The sequence below is a fragment of the Armigeres subalbatus genome, chromosome 3 (assembly GCF_024139115.2).
Source record: "Armigeres subalbatus isolate Guangzhou_Male chromosome 3, GZ_Asu_2, whole genome shotgun sequence".
NCBI lineage: Eukaryota > Metazoa > Arthropoda > Insecta > Diptera > Culicidae > Armigeres > Armigeres subalbatus.
The window spans coordinates 105,861,149-105,883,968 of NC_085141.1; the positions used below are offsets into that span (position 1 = coordinate 105,861,149).

At 37.3% G+C, this 22,820-nt stretch overlaps 2 protein-coding genes across 2 annotated transcripts in view; both read left to right on the forward strand.

The window, feature by feature from the left end:
* Positions 1 to 5,058, forward strand: part of LOC134224009 (ankyrin-3-like) — an 84,616-nt gene extending 79,558 nt beyond the window's left edge. Inside the window, exon 11 of the mRNA XM_062703254.1 lies at positions 1,954 to 5,058. Within this exon, the coding sequence (XP_062559238.1) occupies positions 1,954 to 2,267 (314 nt within the window). The 3' untranslated portion in view covers positions 2,268 to 5,058. The remainder of the gene's footprint in view (positions 1 to 1,953) is intronic.
* A 264-nt stretch (positions 5,059 to 5,322) lies between these two features.
* LOC134221863 (ankyrin-2-like) overlaps positions 5,323 to 22,820 on the forward strand; it is an 86,100-nt gene continuing 68,602 nt past the window's right edge. Inside the window, exons 1-2 of the mRNA XM_062701034.1 lie at positions 5,323 to 5,370; positions 19,227 to 19,431. Coding sequence (XP_062557018.1) covers positions 5,323 to 5,370; positions 19,227 to 19,431 — 253 coding nt within the window. The remainder of the gene's footprint in view (positions 5,371 to 19,226; positions 19,432 to 22,820) is intronic.

The following is a 22,820-nucleotide window of genomic DNA, read 5'->3' on the forward strand; positions in this document are numbered from 1 at the left end:
TGTAACAGAATAACAAGGTCTGATATAAATCTGTTACTATCTACTGGTCGGGTATGCATGTTCTAAATACTACACTTCAGCTATCACACTCTCTTCGTATTGCCTTTGTTTCGGCGGTGGATTCGTTTCTCTTCTGCCCTTGCTACACTGTACCGGGAAAATACTTCGACATAGAGAATAACGAGTACGAGAGGTATCGACTTACGGAGGGAACACTTTATGCTAGATTCAAGGGACTTTGATTTTTATCGCGTAAGGGAAATGTACCAAGTTTCAGAACATCGAATTAGGGAGAGTTCACTATTAATGGCCCCAAATACCGTAATAAGTTCAAATAATAAAAATTTGAAATGCCTCTTATGTTACCTATGTGTTTCCTCTTCAGAAGCTTTGTTTGAAAAAAAAAAACACTTCATGGCCACTCTAAAGAAATAACCTGGATAAAGACGTAAGTCTCTAGGGCGAACTCAAACACTTTTATGGGTCGCAATATAGGATCAAAGCGTGTTATATTGGTTTTGTATTCACAATGCCGCAGAAAATGATTTAAAAATAGTCTAACAAGCTAATTTAAAATTGCCTCTGAACCATTCAGGTGACTAATTGGGATAATGGCATCGATCATTTAGTAATCTGCGTTCGATCATTTAGTAGTTTGTCAATAACTCTTTTCAGAGGCTAAATTGTAAAACGTATTGTAAACGTACGTAAAACGTATTCTAGTGCGAAAGTTTTTCTACAACTCTGCCTAACAGGTCGATGTTTGAATTCCATTATTAACGGAGTTAAGGCTTGTCATAAGACGAGTTAATACAATCCCATTGAATTCCATCACTTAATTGTATCTTGACAGATACGTATTTCGACCTCAACAGTAAGGCCGCCTTCAGTGTCTCGTACTTGACTCGAAGTCGAGACACTGAAGACGGCTGATCCATAATTCTGGCCATTTGATCCACAACTTTGTTCAAATGATCCATAGTTTTGGTGATATGATCCATAAACTTTGATAAATGATCCATAGATTTTATAAAATGTGTGGATCAATTAATATAGTTTCATTGGCCTTCTTTCCAAGCATTATGGATCACATTATCAAAATTATGGATCATATGACCAAAATTATGGATCATATTACTAAAATTATGGATCATCAACACGATAAAAAAGGCGCAAATTTTTAATTTTATGGATCAAAATATAGTTTTTATGAATCATTTTTCAAAGTTTTATGGATCATACAAATATTCTTTATGGAATCTCCCAAACTATTTTATGGATTTATGGTATCGTTTTATGAAACAATCAAATGTTATTTATGGATCGTTTTTCTTTCTTTTATGGATCGTTTTTGCACATTGAACGGTGCAAAGTAAGGGCTGCCAACAAAAACACCGATGCTTCCGGCGCTGGGATGATAAGCAAGCGGACGCATGGTGCATTGTTCCCTAAGAGCTGCTGGCTAACAAGCGTTCTGCATCCAGAGTATTGAAACTTTTTTATGTTTAAAGCAATTATTGGGATTTTCCAAACCAAAAATTATTATGTTAAATACTTTAGACATGACATGCTCAGATGTTTTATTACCAAACGAATAATAATTTGTAAATGCGATTAGTATTGTAAGACCAGAGTATGTTGTGCTTGAAATATTTTGCATCTTAATTATTGGCAATATTTTTGTTTTTATTTTACCTCTTATGCACACCAAGTTCATAACAATGTAGAGAATCAACAGAATTGGGTATTATTGACGCATGAGGCCGTTTTGGTAATGCTTGGACATAACCAAAACTCATTTTGCTGCAACGCAGGAAAGATACAAAAATGACTACAACTAACGTTTGTGGGTCTATTATTCTAATCATAAAACTATACCGCCTATGAAATAAACTATTGCTAACAAAATTGTATTGTCTAATCATGTAAATACTCTTTTTCTCCTTTCCGCAGACCTCGCTCAACTGGACGAACTGGGCGGTGGGCGGATCTGCCGCTTCGTCACCTACGACTTCCCGCAGTACTTTGCGGTCATCTCGCGCATCCGCCAGGAGGTGCACGCCATCGGACCGGAGGGTGGCATGGTGTCCAGCACCGTGGTGCCCCAGGTGCAGGCTGTCTTCCCGCAGGGTGCCCTCACCAAGAAGATCAAAGTCGGGCTGCAGGTAAATTTGTTCAAGCCACGCAAGGGGGTTGCGCCGGAAAAGCTGCGCAAGATCAGCGTCAACCATGTACCGAAGAAGAAGCGCTTCTCGCTGATCTGGTAGAAAGGGCAGCAGGAAACAGCTCGCGTGAATATGAGTGGAATTCGGTAGTCGGTAGGCAGAAGGGTAGGAAACAAGGCGTTTGCTAGTGAAGAGTGAAATTTTCGAAAATATGGTTCAGGAATGCTTCCAGGGATTTTGAAGGTGTTCATTTTATGTCAATAATTAAGTTATAGTTGCGAACGCGTCCATATTGCATGCTCTCGCCATCGTTGTGTCGTTATTGTAGGAAAACAGTTCATCGAATCAAAATTTGCTTTTTATGGAATATTTTCGTAAAATTATTTGCTCATAATAAGAAGCGCTAAACGTTTGGCAACTTTAAAGTATTCGCGTATTTAATCCAATAAAGAACGACGCTAATCAAAACACTAAGCATGAGGTGCAATGACATTTTAGTTCGTGTGGTTCTGAATGTTGCATTTATACTCAAATTACTCATCATACCCATCAATTACAAAAATCAATCCATTGAATTTATGGCAAAAACATATTTAATATACTATTAAACACTCAATAACAAAACCCGGTACACATTAGACATACTCTTACAACCACAGCGATAAGTTCTATCATCTATTGCAAAAGTAGAGTAGAACGTAAACAAAATGAACAGAGCTGTTCAATGTTTTGTTAGATTTGATTGAACAAATCTTAATGCAAACGTTTGACTTAGTCTCGTGAGTTCATTACTTACCACATGTGCAATCGAGTAGACATAATACTCATGGGCTATAGAGTCTCAACGCCCATGTCGTATTCGTCAGAAACACATTTATGATACAATAAAATAGGGTACTGCCCTTCGAAACACATAATCAAACATACACACATGAAAACTCTCATTACTGCATCTCTAAATTCTATATTAATCTCTATATAATACGATTACTTCATTGAATGTTTTTGAAATACACATATCAAGACTTTATTGTCGGAGTGAGGTTTACGGAATCTGTGATCATTGCGTTTCAGAATTTACCAAACTAGGGTAACTGTTCTGGTTCTTCACCTCAGAGCAAAAACAAAGGATTTTGTTTTATTTTTTTCATTTGACATGTTTATTATTTCTGTTATTTTTTTAACAGTGCGCATACGTGATAGTTGATGAAATTGGTGCTTTGTTTCATTATTTTGAGATAAAACCTATTTATTACAATGAGATGGAAATGGGAACATGAAACAGTATTTGGAACTGCATAGTTTCGGATAAGGATAGCCTTACACTTTGTGAAAATTTTGCACATACGTACCCCTGTACCCCCCTCAAACGGAATTTTCAATTTACCTCAACGAAATTTTTTGAATTTCGCTTCTTAAAAAATATATTGCCACAAAATACAAATACAAGACCCCCCATGTGTAAGATAACTCAACCACAAATTCATAATATCTCGAAAGTTAAGAATAAAACACAAATTCCTTCGTTTTTTCTGGTTATATGCGTTAAATGAAAAATATTTACAGGAGTTGGATGAAAATCAATCGGAATAGTAATTCTCCTATTTATTTTATTTCTAATAATATTGTTTAGTACTAGCAGATCGGACCCTGCCTTACTCGGACTAAGAACAGTTGTCTATTATATGTAAAATTCTTACAGCATCGCATTCTAAATTGTTTTATGATACGATTTCTTTACAGCCTATTTTTTTTAAATTCTTGAGATTTTTCAACAAGCCCTTTCTTTATCTATACCATAAACAGTGTTCTTACACTATGGAGCTCAAGAAAAATTGAGTGTCTATAAAAATCTTAAAATCTATGAAATCTTGCAGATCGATTAATACGTTCGTGAGTTCATGGTGTTTCTATGGGGAAATATTATTTTTCAAAAATCAGTATCTCTGAAACACCCTCCACGTGAAAGTAAATGCTAAATAGGTAAACTAAAAAAATTTATCGGGGGATCTAGAACAATTTTTATTTTTTTTCACTATTTTGGTGCAAACTCCATAGAAATCTTAAATGATAGCTGATTAAACCCCCCCAAAAATGTATGGAAAAATGACCCCCGATAGAACATTTTAAAAGTGCACCTACGTGAAAGAGGAAAACCTATACTTTCGTGTAGTCAGTGTTTTAGAGATACTGATTTTTTGAAAATAAGCCTCTTCGGACAAACACACCGTGGAGTTGAATTGTGTCAAAGGAAACGTTAAATCACTTTCATGATAAATTATAGATAAATATCCATTTAAATATTCTTGTTTATAAATAGTCACAAATATGAAGCTATATATAGCATTGAAAAGTATTATTCGTAGACTTCATGCTTGATAATAATATTTCAAAAACAATCAATGAAAACTCGCACCCAACATCTCATACAATTTAAATTCCAATGAAATAAGTATTACAAAACTATGCCAAAGATAATTCCATGGAAGTAATCATTTGATCTCGAAGTATCACGTTAAAATGTCATTGATCTCACATATATTCAACATTACATAGTATTAGTTATTTTCTCACTTAAACAAGACTACTTTTTTCGATTTCTAACCAAATGTTTAGGCTATAATCATTTTCATTGCATTTAACAAACAAAAAACGAACACGCTGCAGTGTGGAAAACATTAGCATTCTTTATTCTGTCAGTCAGTAAACATTGATATGTATTAACATAATAGCATATAAATCAAAGAACAACGCGCGAAGAGATTGTTTGAATATTGAATAAATAAATCCCAATGCAATTAATACAAGTCGACTTGTACTACTACTATTACAACTAAACTAAACTCAAAAGAGTGCCCAATAAATTTAGTTCTTTTGATGAAAACTACCCGAAAACATTTGGTTTCTTTCATTTTCCCTGTGTCGTAACTTATCTGTTTGGTTTCTGTAAGCGGTTTCTTTTCCTTTTTGCGAATCTCAATCTTAATCAAAACAAAAACAAATCCACGAGGCAGGGTTGTACGTTGATATGCAATAAAGATTCGAATACAAGTCCCAACAAAAAAAAAAAGTTTTCTTTTTGAATAGCAAAAGTATAAACAAAAATCGCGAACCGTTTGAACACTCAAAAGTGCTAAATTTATTGGGCATTAATGGAATGCTCATGTTTACACCAGAACAGGTGCCAAAGTATGAGAACGATAAAGTAATAAACTACCAATCTAAACAAAGAGAAAATACACTAAATACTTATAGTCGTGGCCGTTCGTCATCGCCGTTTATTGCCTATTAGTTTTACGTTCTGATTTGCAACATATCGTTTATTCTCATTTCATTTGCACCATTTCTCTTAATCAGCTTTCGGTTTTGCTTTCACTAATGTGCTCACTGTTGAAATGCCTGTTCTTGAGTACCCATTTTTTTCTTAATTTACTGCTACTATCACTACTATTCACTGTTTCCATTACATTTAGCACATTTAAAACAAGTATGGTCAAATGTAAACAGGTCATAGGAACTCATCCAGGTTAGGGTATTGCCACAAAGGAAAAACGCCTTGCTTCTAGCATTTGTTTATGTTTTGATGGTTGTTGATTCAATGGTTGAAAGAAAAATGGTTTTATCCGTTTCATCTCAATTGTAATACATGATGACAACTGGGAACACCAAGGACCAAGAGAGAAGAGTGTTACGCAAATCAATGACAGTTTCAAAAAGATGATATACTCTGCGGATGGACATAATACTGTGAGCATAAATATGATTACTGGATTTTTTATAACGATCATTACAATCAATTTATTATGTATACAACTCTTTTCCGTCGACTTCCCCTCTTTTAGATGAATGCGTCAAGCAGAGGATTTTCCAATAAAAACAGAAAATCACTTTTCTTTGAATAACTTTTTCTATCAATTGTCTACAAATTTCAAATATTTTATAACTAGGGTAACCGTACCCTTAGTGGAGGTAGCACCAATAGTGGAGGTAGTGGGGTTTTAATGAGATTTATCATATTTATACACGTTACGATGGTTTCAGTTGATGCGTCGTGCTTTAAATATCCTGTTAAATGCAACTTATCTTAACATTTCGCTTGAAAAACTATTGAAAACAATGATTTTTCTTAACAAAATTGACTCCCTTGCACCTATAGTGGTGCAACTGTACCAATAGTGGCGAGTCTCATAAGAAACCAATGGATAGCACCACTATGGGAACCAAAATTATTTTTTTCCGCCACTAAAGGAACATGGTACCCATAGTGGTGCAAGCAATGTTTGGTATTTGTTGATGTTAAATGACATCTATCTCATTTTTGTTAGCAAATTTATTAGTTTATCTATTGACTAAGATATTAAAGCTGAAAGTTTTTAAAAAATATTTTATTTTGTGGATCTACTAATACCTCCACTATTGGTACCGTTACCCTATTGATGTGAAAAAAAAACACATTTTTCTAGAAAAATAAAATTGTTATTTCTTCTGTATGAAGAGATATTTGAGTTTTTTTAGCAAAAAATTCATTTTCAAACACAATATAAAGAAATTGTTTTTAATTGAAACGAATTTCACGACAGATAATTTCATTAAATAGATTTATAACTTTTTTAAAGTTCAAAATTTAATTATTTAGGATTGATACATATTTCAAAACATTTACGTGTTATTACTAAAGAGTTAATCGCCACTACAGTCGATGTCGCTATCATCAGATAGATTCAAACGTTTTCCACATCTCCCGAAAAAGTCGGTTATTTTTTTTTCTTCGGATAGCTTTACTTGCTTTACTTGTTGATATCATGTTTTGGGATCGTTCAAGCGTTTTTTGGGTGTCTTGCACTCTAAGTATACATAAAGGCTATAGGATCACTCAAAAACTGAACATTTTATAGAGAGGCCGGACAACCATAACTTCAAGTACCAATTGACTCAGCTCAACAAGCTGAGGCAGTGTCGATGTGTCATGTGTGTATGTATGTTTGTATGCATGTCTTTGCGGGTTTCGTGGCCGAGTGGTTTGTGTCGACAGGTACTCAATCGTATTACGCTGCGGAGTGGGTGTTAGATTCCAACCTGAGTCGCAAAACTGTCCGTAAGAAAAAACGTTTGGCCGAGCCCAATGGACGTCGCATGCTGGTCCGTTGACAAGTGTAGTGCTTCCTTTAAAGAGCTCACTAAAAGCATTTTAATATCTGTACCAAAACAAAACTCACACATGTGGCAGCAAAAAAAAATTTTCATAAAGAATAACAAATTTTCCATTAAAAACTAGGAGGTTGCCAATACAAAAATCACAGTGTAAGCTATAAATATAATTTTCCTAAAAAAATGCAAACAGATAACACTGAATCAACAATTGGACGCCACAATACACGGTTCGAGGCCACATCTTTCCTTCCTCGGTTGCGCCTCACGCACGTCAAATCGATTTGTACTTGATCCACCCCCTAGCTAGCTGCGCTCCACGTCTTCTCGTACCTCAATCCTTGCAACACATCTAAGGTATTCCCAGGGGGGTCCTGTCGCGCTCGGTTCCGCTCACTAGCATGTACTTCGTCTTCGGCGCATTTACCACCAGTCCAAGAGGCTCGAAAGCCTCCTTTCAAGAGGCTCGGATGCCTCCTTTCAAGAGGCTCGGAAGCCTCCTTTCAAGAGGCTCGGAAGCCTCCTTTCAAGAGGCTCGGAAGCCTCCTTTCAAGAGGCTCGGAAGCCTCCTTCCAAGAGGCTTGGAAGCCTCCTTCCAAGAGGCTCGGAAGCCTCCTTTCAAGAGTCTTAGAAGCCTCCTTTCAAGAGGCTCAGAAGCCTCCTTTCAAGAGGCTCGCAAGCCTCCTTTCAAGAGGCTCGCAAGCCTCCTTTCTAAAGGCTAGGAAGCCTCCTTTCAAGAGGCTCGGAAGCCTCCTTTCAAGAGGCTCGGAAGCCTCCTTTCAAGAGGCTCGAAAGCCTCCTTTCAAGAGGCTCGGAAGCCTCCTTTCAAGAGGCTCGGAAGCCTCCTTTCAAGAGGCCCGGAAGCCTCCTTTCAAGAGGCTCGGAAGCCTCCTTTCAAGAGGCTCGGAAGCCTCCTTTCAAGAGGCTCAGAGCCTCCTTTCAAGAGGCTCAGGAAGCCTCCTTTCAAGAGGCTCAGAAGCCTCCTTTCAAGAGGCTGGAAGCCTCCTTTCAAGAGGCCTGGAAGCCTCCTTTCAAGACGCCTGGAAGCCTCCTTTCAAGAGGCTCGGAAGCCTCCTTTCAAGAGGCTCAAGCCTCCTTTCAAGAGGCTCAGGAAGCCTCCTTTCAAGAGGCTCAGGCCTCCTTTCAAGAGGCTCAGAGCCTCCTTTCAAGAGGCTCAGAGCCTCCTTTCAAGAGGCTCAGGAAGCCTCCTTTCAAGAGGCTAAGAAGCCTCCTTTCAAGAGGCTCAAAGCCTCCTTTCAAGAGCTCAGGAAGCCTCCTTTCAAGGGGCTCGGAAAAGCCCCTTCAAGAGGCTTGGAAACCTCTTTCAAGAGGCTCGGAAGCCACCTTTCCAGAGGCTCGGAAGCCTCCTGTCAAGACGTGAGGAGGCCTCATTTGAAGAGGCTCGGAGACCTCCTTTCAAGAGGCTCGGAAGCCTCCTTTCAAGAGGCTCGGAAGCCTCCTTTCAAGAGGCTCGGAAGCCTCCTTTCAAGAGGCTCGGAAGCTTCCTTTCAAGAGGCTAAGAAGCCTCCTTTCAAGAAACTCGGAAGATTTCTTTCAAGAGGCTCGGAAGCCTTTTTTCAAGAGGCTCGGAAGATTTCTATCAAGAGGTTCGGAAGACTTTTTTCAAGAGGCTCGGAAGATTTCTTTCAAGAAGCTCAGAAGCCTCTTTTCAAGAGGCTAGGAAGCCTCATTTCAAGAGGCTCGGAAGCCTTCTGCCAAGAAGCTCGGAAGCCTCCGTGCAAAAGGTCTGAAGCCTCCTTTCAAAAGGCTCGAGAGTCTCCTTTTATGGGGCTCGGAAGGCGCTATTCAAGAGGCGCAGAAGAGGGTCGAAAGCCTGAAAATAAGATTTCGAAATCCTATAGGGAGCTTGATGTATAAACTTAATGTATTTGATTGGAACAGTATCATGGAATAACAAAATTACACACGCATTTTTGGAGAGCCATATATCTCGTTAGTTTTCAGGTCAAATTTCCACATATCTCATGAATTATGCTTATTTTCATTCACAGCGAAAAAAAATATGGGGTACCTCAATGATTGTAAAACTTTGAAAGGGTACCTCCCAAGAAAAAGGTTGTGAACCGATGTTTTAAGAAATCTTTTGGAATGTTTTTTCAAAACCTTCCAATTCGAAAATTATTGAATGTATTCATTCGGATGCCTTCGCAAATTCCATTCCCCTGGAAATTTCTCCGGAATTGCCAGCAAGAATCCTTTCCACAATTCTAGGATATAATTCCCAGAACTTCCTTAAGAGTTTCCGAACGAATTATTCCTAACGGAAATTCAAAGGAACTCTTGAAGGCTTTTCCGACATTCTTAAATTTCCCCAAGAATTCTTCCGGATATTACTTCGAAGATAAATGCAGAAATTATTTTGAAATTTTTTTAAGACACTGCTTTGAAAATGCAAAGAAGCAATTCTAGGAAAATTTTGAAAATTTCTTCGGAAATTCCTTTACGAATTCTTTTTGGAAAATTTCTTCGGAAATAAATTTTACATGGAAATTTTATTTTGCTGACTTCAGAATTTTTTTGTTAGAAATGCTTTGGCTATTTCTGCAGAAATTTCTTAGAAATAATTTTAGGAATTAGTTCGGAAATTGAAAACTCTTCACGGAATTCACTCCAGAAAAACTAAGCCAGGAATTCCTTTTCACATTCGTCCAGGGAATCCTTTGGAAAATTCTCTGGAAAGGCCTTAAAAACATCTTCCAGGAAATCCTTCGGAAAACCTTTTCATTAAACCACTGCTAAAGTGATTTCCGAATTATTCCTAAAAGAATGTCTGAAATCACTCCCACAATTTTTTTTCAACCCGTTTCGGTTTAATCAAAATTAAAATAACCCGTGTGGCTCATTTTGTGTCCGACTGCCATGAAATTTTCAGGAAAGAAACGTCATTATGTCTATTTTTTGGTATATGACTTGATTTGACCATGTTGTTAATTAGGCCGAAATATTTCTTTTCGTCTTTGTTTAAGAGGTTTTCAGCCCTTGGCTGGCTCACCTCTAAAGGCCGAAATAATTGAAGGAGGTCTTTGGTCAGATCCAGTCAAAAACGGGTCATTTTTCTTGAAATCATTGACAAATTTCGATTAGCTACGAAACCCATCTTGCTGCATATCAAACTCCATGATTTTGAAAGACAAGCCCATTAGGTGAACTTTTGAGAGACCCGTTGACCGCGTCCGGAAGTGTTCCCGGAGATCTGAGGGAAGTGGACAAATTTCGATAAGCTCCGACATATCAAGCTTCATGACATATCAAACTTCATGATTTTGAAAGACAATCTCAATAGATGCTTTTCTGAGAGGTTTTGCATACATTACCCACGTCCGGAAGTATTCCCGGGAAGCTGGTTCCCTCAAGCAAGTGATTTTGAAAGACAAGATCATCATCTTCTTCTTCTTCTTCTTCTTCTTCTTCTTCTTCTTATTGGCATTACATACCCACACTGCGACAGAGCCACCTCGCAGCTTAGTCTTCATCAAGCACTTCCACAGTTATAAACTGCGAGGTTTCTAAGCCAGAAAGACAAGATCAATAGATTAATTTCTGAGAAATTTTTAATACGTTGGCCACGTCCGGATGTGTTCCCGGGAACTTGTTTTCATCAGGGAAGTGGACCAATTTCGATTAGTCTTTCAAACAAGCTCAATAGGTGAATTTTAAAAGATTTTGGACCCATTATCCATGTTTGGAAGTGTTCCCTGGAACTTAACTTCATGATTTTGAAAGACAAGCCCAATAGATGTTTCCGGGAACCTGGTTTCCTCAGGTAAACCCATATTGCGACATATCAAATTTCATGATTTTGAAAGACAAGATTAATACATGAAACATGAATTTTTGAGTGGTTTAGGATACATTAGCCACGTCCGGAAGTGTTTTCGGGTTCCCTCAGGGAAGTGAACAAATTTTGATTAGCTCCGAAACCTCCGTTCCCCGAAAGCTGGTTTCCTCAGTGAAATGGATGAATTTCGATTAGCTTCGAGACCCAGCAATATGTTTTTTGAGAGCTATTTGAAACGGTAATGTTCCCTCCCGCCTAGTTCTCGCAGGGAATGAAACGATTTTTAGTTGGCTACGAAACCTATCTTGTGACGTATCAAACTTCATTATTTAGGAAGATAAGCCCAGCAGATGAAGATTGAGAGTTTTTGGACACATTGCCACGATCGAAAATGCTCCTGGGAACCCGGTTCCATGAGTAATTTATATTTGCCTGAAAACCCATTTAGCGATTCTATGATTTTGAAAGACAAGCTCAATATGGAACATGCCCGGACGTGGTCAATGTGTAAAAAATCTCTAAAAAATTCACCAATTAAGCTTGTCGTTCAAAATCATAAAGTTTGATACGCCGCAAGATAGATTTTGGAGCTAATCGAAATTTGTCCACTTTCCTGAGGGAACCACGTTCCCGGGAACACTTCCGGACATTGCCAAAAATCTCCAAAAATTTAATCTTTTGAAATTGCATATTATTCGGCAACTCGGCCGTACGAAAACCATTTTTTTGTTAAATATCTTGGCTGTGCATATGCACAGCACATGTTTCGAAATGGACAAATTGATATGAAATTTGCGAAAAAGAATCCACGTGTCTTGGAGGGACTCGAACCCTCAACCTCCTACTCTCTAGATAGGCGTGATAACCCCTACACAACAAGACCACTTAAAGGTCACGTTTGCGGAAAAGCCATCAGAACCCGAGTACCAACCTCCACCGCGGTTAGCTCTCTTTTTTGCAAATTGAATATCTTTCGGATGCTTGATTTGTCCAATCTCCACATGTGCTTTACTGTTGTATATCCACAGTCAAGCGAGTGCACATTGTTTATTAAACGAGAGGATCGCACTCCATGCCCCCAACAACTGGTTGGGCGGGATGGTATAGAATGCGAATCAATCGCACTCTGCTGTGCCAAAGGCTTGCTTGGCTAAAGCATTTGATGAGTTTGATTGCCTTACGTAAGCGGTCGCGTGTACTCAGACGACTAATGACGGTGAAAGACTGACACTTGATTACAATTAATTGCATATTATTCGGCCTCCTCCAAGACACGTGAATTCTTTTTCGCAAATTTCATATCAATTTGTCCATTTCGAAACATGTGCTGTGCATATGCACAGCCAAGATATTTAACAAAAAAATTAATCTTTTGAGTTTGTCTTTCATGGAGTTTGATGTTTCGCAAGATGGGTTTCGGAGCTAATCCGGAATGATGTCCTTGGTGATCCAATAGTATTAAAACTAACTTCTTATATTGGTCAATAATGATTGACCACGTTTGCATAAATATTCTGGGCACTTTCGCTCATTTATCAACGGTTTTAAGAAAAGTTACCCGTTTTGACTGCACCTGGCTCAGGACACCAATACTCGCATTTAGCTGATCCTTTTTGGTGCAATTCACTATTTTATTCATAACTTGTAAATGTAATTACTGATCGATGGAAATCTAAAAATAGATTCTGTGTGGATTCTGTACAGCAGAATGTCACAATAGATCTCGGCACAGTAGCGGTTTCAGGCCTGCCCAACCTTTTCAAGCCACGGGCCAATTTTTAGAATTCACACTTGCTGGCGGGCCAAAACATATTTGGTACATAACTTTTTAATATTTTCAAAATTATCAGTGTTTTTTTATTCACTAAAAAACGAAACACGATTTTAATGCTTTTAAACAACTGTTCGTGTTTATTTTTTTTTTCGTCGTTGCATTAGGGATCCTTTTGAAACATTTCAGGTAAATTATTCACATCGGTAAACGGTGTTGAAAAATGGGAATTTCGTTACTTCACCAGCCAGCCAGCCTTTGCCAGTTAGTTGCTCCCTGTATACTACCGTCCCAGGCATAGTTGTCCCATGTTGTTTTTAGTTGATGGCCTTCTTGCTCCCTGGTGGGCAACAAAAGAATTCATCAACGGATTTAAGATCAGCCATGAAGTCTGATAGAGAAATAACTTATCTGAAAAAATGCGACACCGCCAGCATAGAGGGAATGGCATCGTAAAAAAACGACTAGGGACAACTATGCTTGGCACGGCAGTATAGGGATCAAAGCTGCCAATTTCTCTGTCATTCGTAGATGACCATCAATTCCTCTTATGAAGACAGCCACCTTTGCCACTTGTACTCTTCAACGTGTTCCGCGCAAACTAGTGCTACTGAAGGAAGCTAATACCTTAGGACCCACGATGTACGTAAACAACAACCGAAATGCTTTCCTTAACAAGCTCTTCGTCCTGGAAAGGTTTCACCCGTTTTGCCAAAATATTACCAACAGCAAAATTGGCCCGTACTGCATTTTCTGACTTCGTATTCACTATATCATTTTTTGAATCAATTAATGGAGATTTAAATTGACTGAGCATTCTACCTTTGAAGCTCTACCAACTTTTGTTCTCTACCTGAGCCTGCGGGCCGTACGTTGGGCATCCCTGGGTTAAGTAACACATAGTGCCTAACAAATAAAGAAAAGGAATAAAAAAAATGACTGATCGTTATCAAACCTACAAATCTTTACCACTTTTCGAATGCAACTTGTGAATGCAACTTAAGCAGGGATTGAATCCTAAAGAGAAAGAGCAAGTCTCTCACTTATCTTCTCTGTATACATATACGATATGTAGCATACCGCGAGAAACTTTTTTCGCAAGCTGTCATGATAAAGAACAGATTCGGGTGGCTATATCCCATGATAAATATCCCAAATGCGGGGAGCACTGGCTCTGATGATGCATTTCAACTTGTTCTACACAGCTGTGCAGTAACCAACGCGAAAGGAGCGAAAACAAAATGAGAATCATCATTTTTATGTGGGGGCTGCCTATCCGATTCTGTTTTTTCGCACTTTCGTTGTTCGTTATCTATTGAGAGCGATTTCTGCAAACCCTGCGGTTAATGATTTCTATATAAAAAGCTGGTAACAATTTTGGAGCTTTTGTGCACACACGCACACTCATACACACGGACGGGCAGACATTTGCAAAGTTTGTCGAGCTGAGTCGATTGCTATATATTAGTATGGGTCTACCTACTATAAAAAGTTCGTTTTCTTATTCTTCGAGGAATGCACAGAGAAATAGAATTACGAAAATTCCTTCAGAATTATACACACCTGAGCCTACCAAATAAACGAACTTGGAAAACAAATTCCTTCAGAAGTTCTTTAGGAATTCGTTCGGAAATTCCCGCACGAAATTCCGGCAAAAGTACGGAAACCGAGGGTATGGAATACCTGGAAGAATTTCTGAAAGTATTGCTAAAGGAATTCCTGAAGGAAATTCCGGAGGAGTTTCTAAGCAAATTCTTAGACAAATTTTTGAAGAAATTTTCAAAAGAACTACTTGAAGATTTTTTTAAGGTATTTCTAGGATAAATGCGAAGGATTTTTGAAGAAGTTCCTTGATGAGAGGGAAGAAATTTACGAAATTTATTTTATTTAATGTTGAAGGTATGTCTGAAAGAGTTTCTTTCTTTACGAAAAAAAAATGGTCGGGGGATTTTTCTCCCAAGGAATTCTTGAGAATTTACGAAGAAGTGTGATGATGGATCAACTGCTATTCCGATATTTTTGCTTTATGCAATTTCTATTGTCAGGACTTTCGAAAGAATTCCCGAAGAAATTTCTGGAGGAATTCCCGAAGGAATGCCTTCAGCCAGCGTACTCGTGGTGACTCGAGGTTTCCATTTATTATTATGATTCCTTCTTTGAACATTCGAAGGAATATTATGAGCGATTCTAAAGGAACTTCAGGACTTATCTCCGAAGTAATTTTCGGATGAAATCGCAAGAAAATCCAAAAGAATTCTTGGAGGAATGTCCAAAAAAATTCTAACAGAAATTCAAGAATGTCGGAAAATCCTTTACGAATTATTTTAGAAATTCCTTTGGAAATTCCCTTAGGGATTGATTTCTTTGGAAATTGCTTTAGGAATTCCTGCCGAAATTGAATTTAAATTTATTTAGAAATTCCTCAAGGACACTCCTCAGGGAATCCAAGTTCCAAAGTGCTCGCGTTTTCGGAGGCACACCACTCGATACCTACGGAGGCGGCGCACAACTGTAATTTTTGTTGTTTTAGCTTTGCTGCGTCGCAGCATGTGTGAAAAAATAAAAATGACAGTTGAGCGTTGCTTCCGAATCGTGTGATGTGCCCCGAAAACGCGAGCACTTTGAAACTTGGATTCCGTGAGGAGTGACCTTAAGACCTTCGGATATTCCTTTAGAAATTCTTTCGGAAATCTCTACAGAAATTCGCACAGAAATTCTTTTAGGAATGAATCAAAAATGACTTTAAGAGTTCCTTCGGAGAATGCATCTGGAAATTCCTTGGACATTTCCCATAGAAACCCGTCCGAATATTCCTTTAGTTCTATTTCATTCTTTTATAAATTTCCGGAGAAAATCTTCCAACTAAATTTCTGGAATAATTAATGCAGTAGAGTTTTGTATGGCTTTACAAAAAACAAACGGAAGTTCAAATAGAATTTCGGGATGAATTCACAAAGTACTTTTCAGAGGATTTTCTGAAGAAATCCCCAAAGGACGCAGACTAAAATAAAAACACTGCTTAAAAAATATTAATGTTCCATACAAAATTAGGAAATTATCAATAAGGAAATCAGGGTATGAGTAATAAATAAAAGTAAAAAAAAAACAATAAGAATGCAAAATTTCATAAACAATCAAGAATTTTACACAAAACAGAAATAAATTAGCGCAATTAAAAGCAAAAATTGTAATTATAAAAAAAGAATTTTCCATAAAGAAATACAAAATTTCCGAAAAGAATACAAAATTTCCATAAATAAATCAATATTAGGAATAAACAATTACAAAATAATAAACAATTACAATTTCCACAAAAAAAATGAAAACTTTCCTCGAAAATTGAGCCATAAAAAATATGAAAATTTCCATAAAGAAATATAAAAAAGCAATAAAACTGAGCATTTTTCCATAAATGACCCTTCTTTAAAAGCGTTTAAAGTTCATGGAAAATTTTATCAATTTTATTGCTTTTAAGTATTTTTTTTTGAAATTTTCTCATTTTTTATGCTTTTTATTGATTTTTTTATGGAAAATTTTAAATTTTGTATGATAAAAAAAATCATTTTTAATATATAATTGTAATTGTTTATTGCCAATATTGATACTCCTTTTTATGGAAATTTTGTACTGTTTTTCGTGCAACATTTTGATTTCTTTATGGGAAAATGTGTTTTCTAGTTGCAATTTTTGCTTTTAAAAGTGCTAATTTATTTTTATTTTGAGGAAAATTCTCAATTGTTTATGAAAATTTTGCATTATTTATTTATAATTTTATATTTATTTATTGTCCACCTGATATGTTTATTGGCAATTTCCTATTTTGTATGGAAAATTTCTGAAATTATATTTTGCTGCCATGTTCTAAATTATTCCTGGAGAGAATTTCTGGACTTGAAAGAATATCCGAAGAATTTTCAGAAAATAAAAATATCAATGAAAATCCTGGAGAAATTACGGAATGGATTCTCGAAAAAAATTTCAAAGGAAAACCTGGAATTTTTACAGGAATTTGAGAAGGGATTTCCTATAGAATATCAGAAATCAATTAAGAAATTTCTAGATTTCTCAATAAAAATTTAATTGACTGTTGTTCAATTCTGATACACATAGTTGGGTAGAAAGAAAAGGTGTGAAATGTTGCCGAAGTAGAATCAATGGATACGGGGAATTGACTGATATCCCATCGTTATTAACTGGTTATGGAACAACTTCACGCAAGTGCAGCTGTTGTATAATTGATAATACGCCCGTGTACTTAATGGAATGGCGTGGGTTCGCACAATTGATCCCTTCAACAAACCTCCTGCAGCGTTACGATACCGAACCACGGTCCTTGATCACATCGGCGAGTATGCGTGTGCTTCCGATGAAGTTGAGAGATTTGCAGTTCCTCGCACCGAGTTTCTAATCGCTAGTCCGTTTTCGTCGCTGTGGTCTTAGAGACAGGAACACCGTACAGACTGAACACTTAACACCTAGTGTCCTAGTATGAGAAAACGGGCAGGATACATAAGACCCAGTGGACAAGTGGAGAATTTTTCGATCACGAATCACGAATTTTTCGATCATCTCGGGGCGGGAATCAAACGCACACTCCACAGCACATGCGTTTAGACGATTTACGTCGCTAACCGCACGGCCGCAAAGCCCACAGTCTTCGCCGATTGTTCCGGTCCGTATTATCTCGATGATTATTCGTTGCTGTTTTTTTAAAGCTGGCTTGCAGGACCTAAGAACCATTCCGCCTAAATTTTCGATAGACCATGGTGAACAATTTTGCTTAGAGTCCCTCGCTGGCCTCTGACATGGAGTACAGGAATTGTTTTGAGTCACTCCTAACATGGAGAACAGACGATCGATCAGATTTGCACCTCAGAAGAGGAACGAACTTCCCAATATGACTATAGCCTATCTACAATTATAAATCAGGGAGTATGTATATCGGCTTGGGTAGGTATTGCAGACTGTACTAGGGACAAAGTCATCTCCAAGATTGAAAATAGCCTAGCCCTAAAACCTGTTTACAAAATTATCAAAATAGTTTCTACTTGATTCAAAGATGATTAAAAAAACGGTGATGGCTTTGATTGTTAAAATTAACTTAAGGACAAGCCTCCAGGAATCCAGAACTAAATTCACTCGCGTTTTCAAGGGCACACCACTCAATATGAAAGCAACGCACAACTGTTATTTTTATTATTCTACGCAGCAAAGCTAGAATAATAAAGATGACAGTTGAGCGTTGCTTCCGTATTAAGTGGTGTGCCTATGAAAACGCGAGTAGATTTAAATTTGGATTCCGGGAGGCTTGTCTTTAAAACAAATTTAGATCAGAAAAATATATTAAGCTCGTTTAGTGGAATGTATTAATCTTATAAACGCCTGCCTTATTCAACATTTCTACTTTATCCTTCGTTGAACCTAATAGAGACTTGAATAAGGCAGGCGTTTATAAGATAAGTTGTTCCCAATGTGAAAAAATCTATGTAGGCCAAACAAAAAGATCATTAGATATAAGGTTCAAGGAACATATGGCGGAAGTGAGTAAGGCGAAAAGAGAAAACGATAAGGGATTACATTACGAATTTAGATCTAAGGTAGCAGAGCATGTGTATAAGGAAAATCACCCTATTACGGCATCAAATATTAAAATCTTAAGAAATGTCTCTTCCCTATGGAAACTCGATGTAGCTGAGAGTTTGGAAATCCACCGACAGGTACAAACAGCGCTGTTGAATAAGGATCAGGGAAATGGCAGCTCTTGGCTCTTCAAGTTTCTACCTAAACAATAAAGTAATTTACTGTATAGGTAAATAAAGTAGGCAAATAAGATTAGATTAGGTACCTAGCGTAGTATAAATAGTGTAAGTTGCGATTATTTTCTTCAAGTCGAGTCAAGTACAAGACACTGAAGACGACCACACAGTTGTGGTCGAAATACGTATCTGCAAAGATAACGAAAATTAACTGGTGGAATTAAATGGACAGTACTTAATTCGTCTTAGACGGTTCAAATTTAGATGTTATCGTAGAGCCAGGCACCAAGAGATCAATATGGTATATGACATTTTTAAACGAGACATCATTTGTGCATGATCGTTAGAAATGCTAGAAATGTATCACCCGTTATAAATAAATCTCAACTTCTTAAATCTATACATTTCATAAAATTGAATCCAACGAAAACAGGTAATTGATAATATATTCTTCCGAGCCATCAAAACATGAACAAGAATCCTTCAGTTTTTTATAGCCCAAGTATGCGAATTAAACCGATCGGGATTGGGAACCACGTCGTTTGACACGCCATTTTGTTTTATTAACTCCTCCCGCTCCCAAACAGGCTCAGCCAATCGATCCGGACCTGACGGCCAAAATGCTGGGCCGGGGCGTTGCCGTGTCCCCGGTCGTAACCGTCGAGCCTCGACGCCGCAAGTTCCACAAGGCCATCACGCTCAGCATGCCGGCACCTCGGGCCCACAGCCAGGGCATGATCAACCAGTACTCGGGCAATGCCCCAACCCTGCGACTACTGTGCTCCATCACCGGTACGTACCACGCCAGACACCCGCTCTGTGTTTCATCATTCTTCTGGTTTTTCAGTTTTTGGATTCTATGCTCTCTTTCTCTTTCCTAAACCCCTCTAACTACTAAAACTGTGACTCGTTGTGATACTTTCTCTCATCAACTTTACGGCTTTTAAAACGTATTTTTAACTTGGAAATCTGTAAACCATTATTATTTCTATACCATCCCATTGTCTAACTACCAAACCAATCAACGTTAATGAAGTTCAATAGAGATTGCTTAAAGCCTTTAAAACATAAGTATTTAAATTCGTGTTGTCAGACATTCAGATCTTTTGTTCAGAGAATGGCAATGTCCAACAGTTTTCCCTGTTTGCATATCGTCGTTTACCGAATGTCATATTTGCGTTGAAATCACATTCAATTTGAATTTATTATTTTTTATCAGAAATTCATTATTAATTTCCATGAATTTCAAGTCGGCCATATTCGATAATTTTTGTTTTTCCGTATTTACATACATCCACTAACGACGCTGGAGACTATGTTTCGGTTGAGCACAGAGTTTTTGGTTTCATTGTTTTATTTCTTTCAAACACACATACACCCTTCACTAACCGCAGAATTCCCGTTTTTGTTCGATTTTAACGAGATAGTTTTCATGAACATATTGTCGAATGTATGATTGTTTCAACTCCGATAAGTTTTAGGTAGTTTGGTAGAACATTTAGTTGAATTAGAATTCCCCTTTCAACCTAATTTTACATATATTTTAATAGACATGCAATAGTTTCCCACATTTAGTTTCAAAATAACCTACAAAGTATACATTTTCGTACTAATACTTCGACAATATGCCTGTTACCGCACGCATTCCATTTACCCACATGAAGGTGTGTTTCGGAAAAGATCTCTGAAAGGTAACTAACACAGAACAAGACTACCAAACAAAAAGCTAAAAATTATTCTAAATAAATCAAAAAGCAATCTGCAAAAGCAAACTTTTATTTACCTATATTTATTTTTCATTCTGTTCAGAATATATAAAATATTTTAAGTTTTCTAATTGTTTCGTTCGTTTTTTCGATCTTCTTCGCTAAAGATTTGACTTTTTTGGTTGTATGTTTCGTTGGTGGACAAAAAGCGGTACTCTAACCTATTCTTCGGTTTTTGATCTAAAGTTTAATGCGAAAGTTGTTCATACATTTGCACGTTTCGCAATTCAAGATCGAAACGTGATTTGTGGAACGCAACCTGCAAATGCTACATACGCCTCTATTACCATGATATAATATCGATTATCCCCCTCCACACTAGCACCTAAGATATATTCGAGAACACACCAACGCACAGTTCAGTATAGACCTATATCGCATTGATATATGATATTAAAACTGTTTATTTACTAAAAATATATTTGTATATCAGTTAAACAAAGCTATTATCCTTACTTGAAAATAGAAAAACAAATCTTAACGGTGCCCAAAGATTTTCATTTCGGAATTTGTGCTACCGCGCGAGCTAACTACGCTTACATACGTTAAGTTTTGATAAACAGTCCGTTGAATTATCGTTAACTACTTCCGCCACCCACCAAGCTTGGTTTGCGCTAGAGCTTTTCAATAAAAAGTGAAAAATAGCATGTCGCATAGTTTTCATTTTCCCCGCGACTTATAAGACCAGTCTACTATTGAATCGAGAATTGTGCACTAACAGTAAATCAGAAAATGAATCGAAAAGCTCAATAGAATAAATTGATTGAAAATATTTGGCTCATTAAGCTTAGTTTAAGGAAAACTTTCCGTTAAAATGGCAACCACTTCCAATCTGCAGTCAGTGCTGCCAGTTGCAAGATGTTTCGTCAGTTTTCATCAGTTAACTGAAACGTGAAGAAACATTCGACGATGCTGTGCAAATCAACTCCACATTTAGTTCCATTTTATCTTTTATAAACGCTTTTCTACAGTTTTCGTTTCTTTGTCAGAACTAATTGTTTTGGAATTGTTTAAAACAAAACAATATTATTATAACTACCTAAGCCATTAAAAATGAATCGAATATATTTTAATCGAATGAATTCATATTTTTCCTGAATGCCAAAGTCTTTCACTAATCTAATTTAACATTCTGGTACGCAAAATATCAAATGCATTTCCAACACTCTACTTCCTATTCAATCAATTTTTTACGAGCTTTTGGTTGATATCTTTTAAAATAAAAGAGAAAAAAACGAATATAAACCAACACAAATAAAACACAATGAAATTTGTTTTGATTAAATTAAGTTCCCGTATTTTATTTAATTGATTTTAGTTTTTTTCTATTAAGTACTGTATGTTTGAAAGTGAAAAAGCGACAACTGAGAAAACGCCAAACGTTAGTTGCCCAAAAGGGGACTTTTCTGAAACCGTTGCTAAAAGCCATGCAGAATCCTTCAGTATTACTCGCCACACATGCAAGCGTGTGAAACATACCCGCAGTGAATGTCAGCTGTGAACATAAACACACAAATGTCTTCATGAAGTGTAACTCGGTACCGTAACTTTTGTATAGTACGAAATTTGTGTCCGAATGAAAACCAAAGCTAACAATTTCCAGAGCATGAGACTTCACCTCTTAGTGTCCTCGCGGAAACATACTCACACCACTGTACGTACAAACCTGGGCAGAACCCACACAAACAAACACACTTTCACTTATACACACACTTTGTTTCGTTTGTTTCTTGTTCCTAACATTATCACTAGTGTTTCATACATTTTAGATTATATTTTTTGTTCCAGTTTTGGATCCATCTGAACGATGAAGTAGATTAGACCGGTTATCGTATGACTAATGAATAGTTGCTCGAAAATTTCAACAGTGTATCCCTTTGGTAAAATTTTACTCTGGTCTGGGCATCAACAGAAGGCTGGCAATGTTTTTGAATAGAAGAATACACACTCATATGTTTTCCACCGATGTCTCAGCAATTTTCGTCGTGATTTGCAGTACATACACTCAATACGGAGGCAGCGGACAACTTTTGTTTTTAAGGCCACTCCTGACGGAATCCAAGTTTAAAAGTGCTCGCGTTTTCGGGGGCACACCACTCGAGACGTAAGCAACGCACAACTGTCATTTTTATTATTTCACGCATGCTGCGACGCAGCAAAGCTAAATCAACAAAAATGACAGTTGTGTGCCGCCTCTGAATCGAGTGGTGTGCCCCCAAAAACGCGAGCACTTTGGAACTTGGATTCCGTCCGGTGTGACCTTAATATTTCACGTTTGCTGCGTCGCAGCATGCGTGGAATAACGAAAATGACAATTCAAGACAAAATTTTCAAAACGACTTATCTGCTTTTGTAAACAATGATTCAAAAGACGATTTGTCGAATCTGATAGCTTTCCCACGCAAACCAACACTA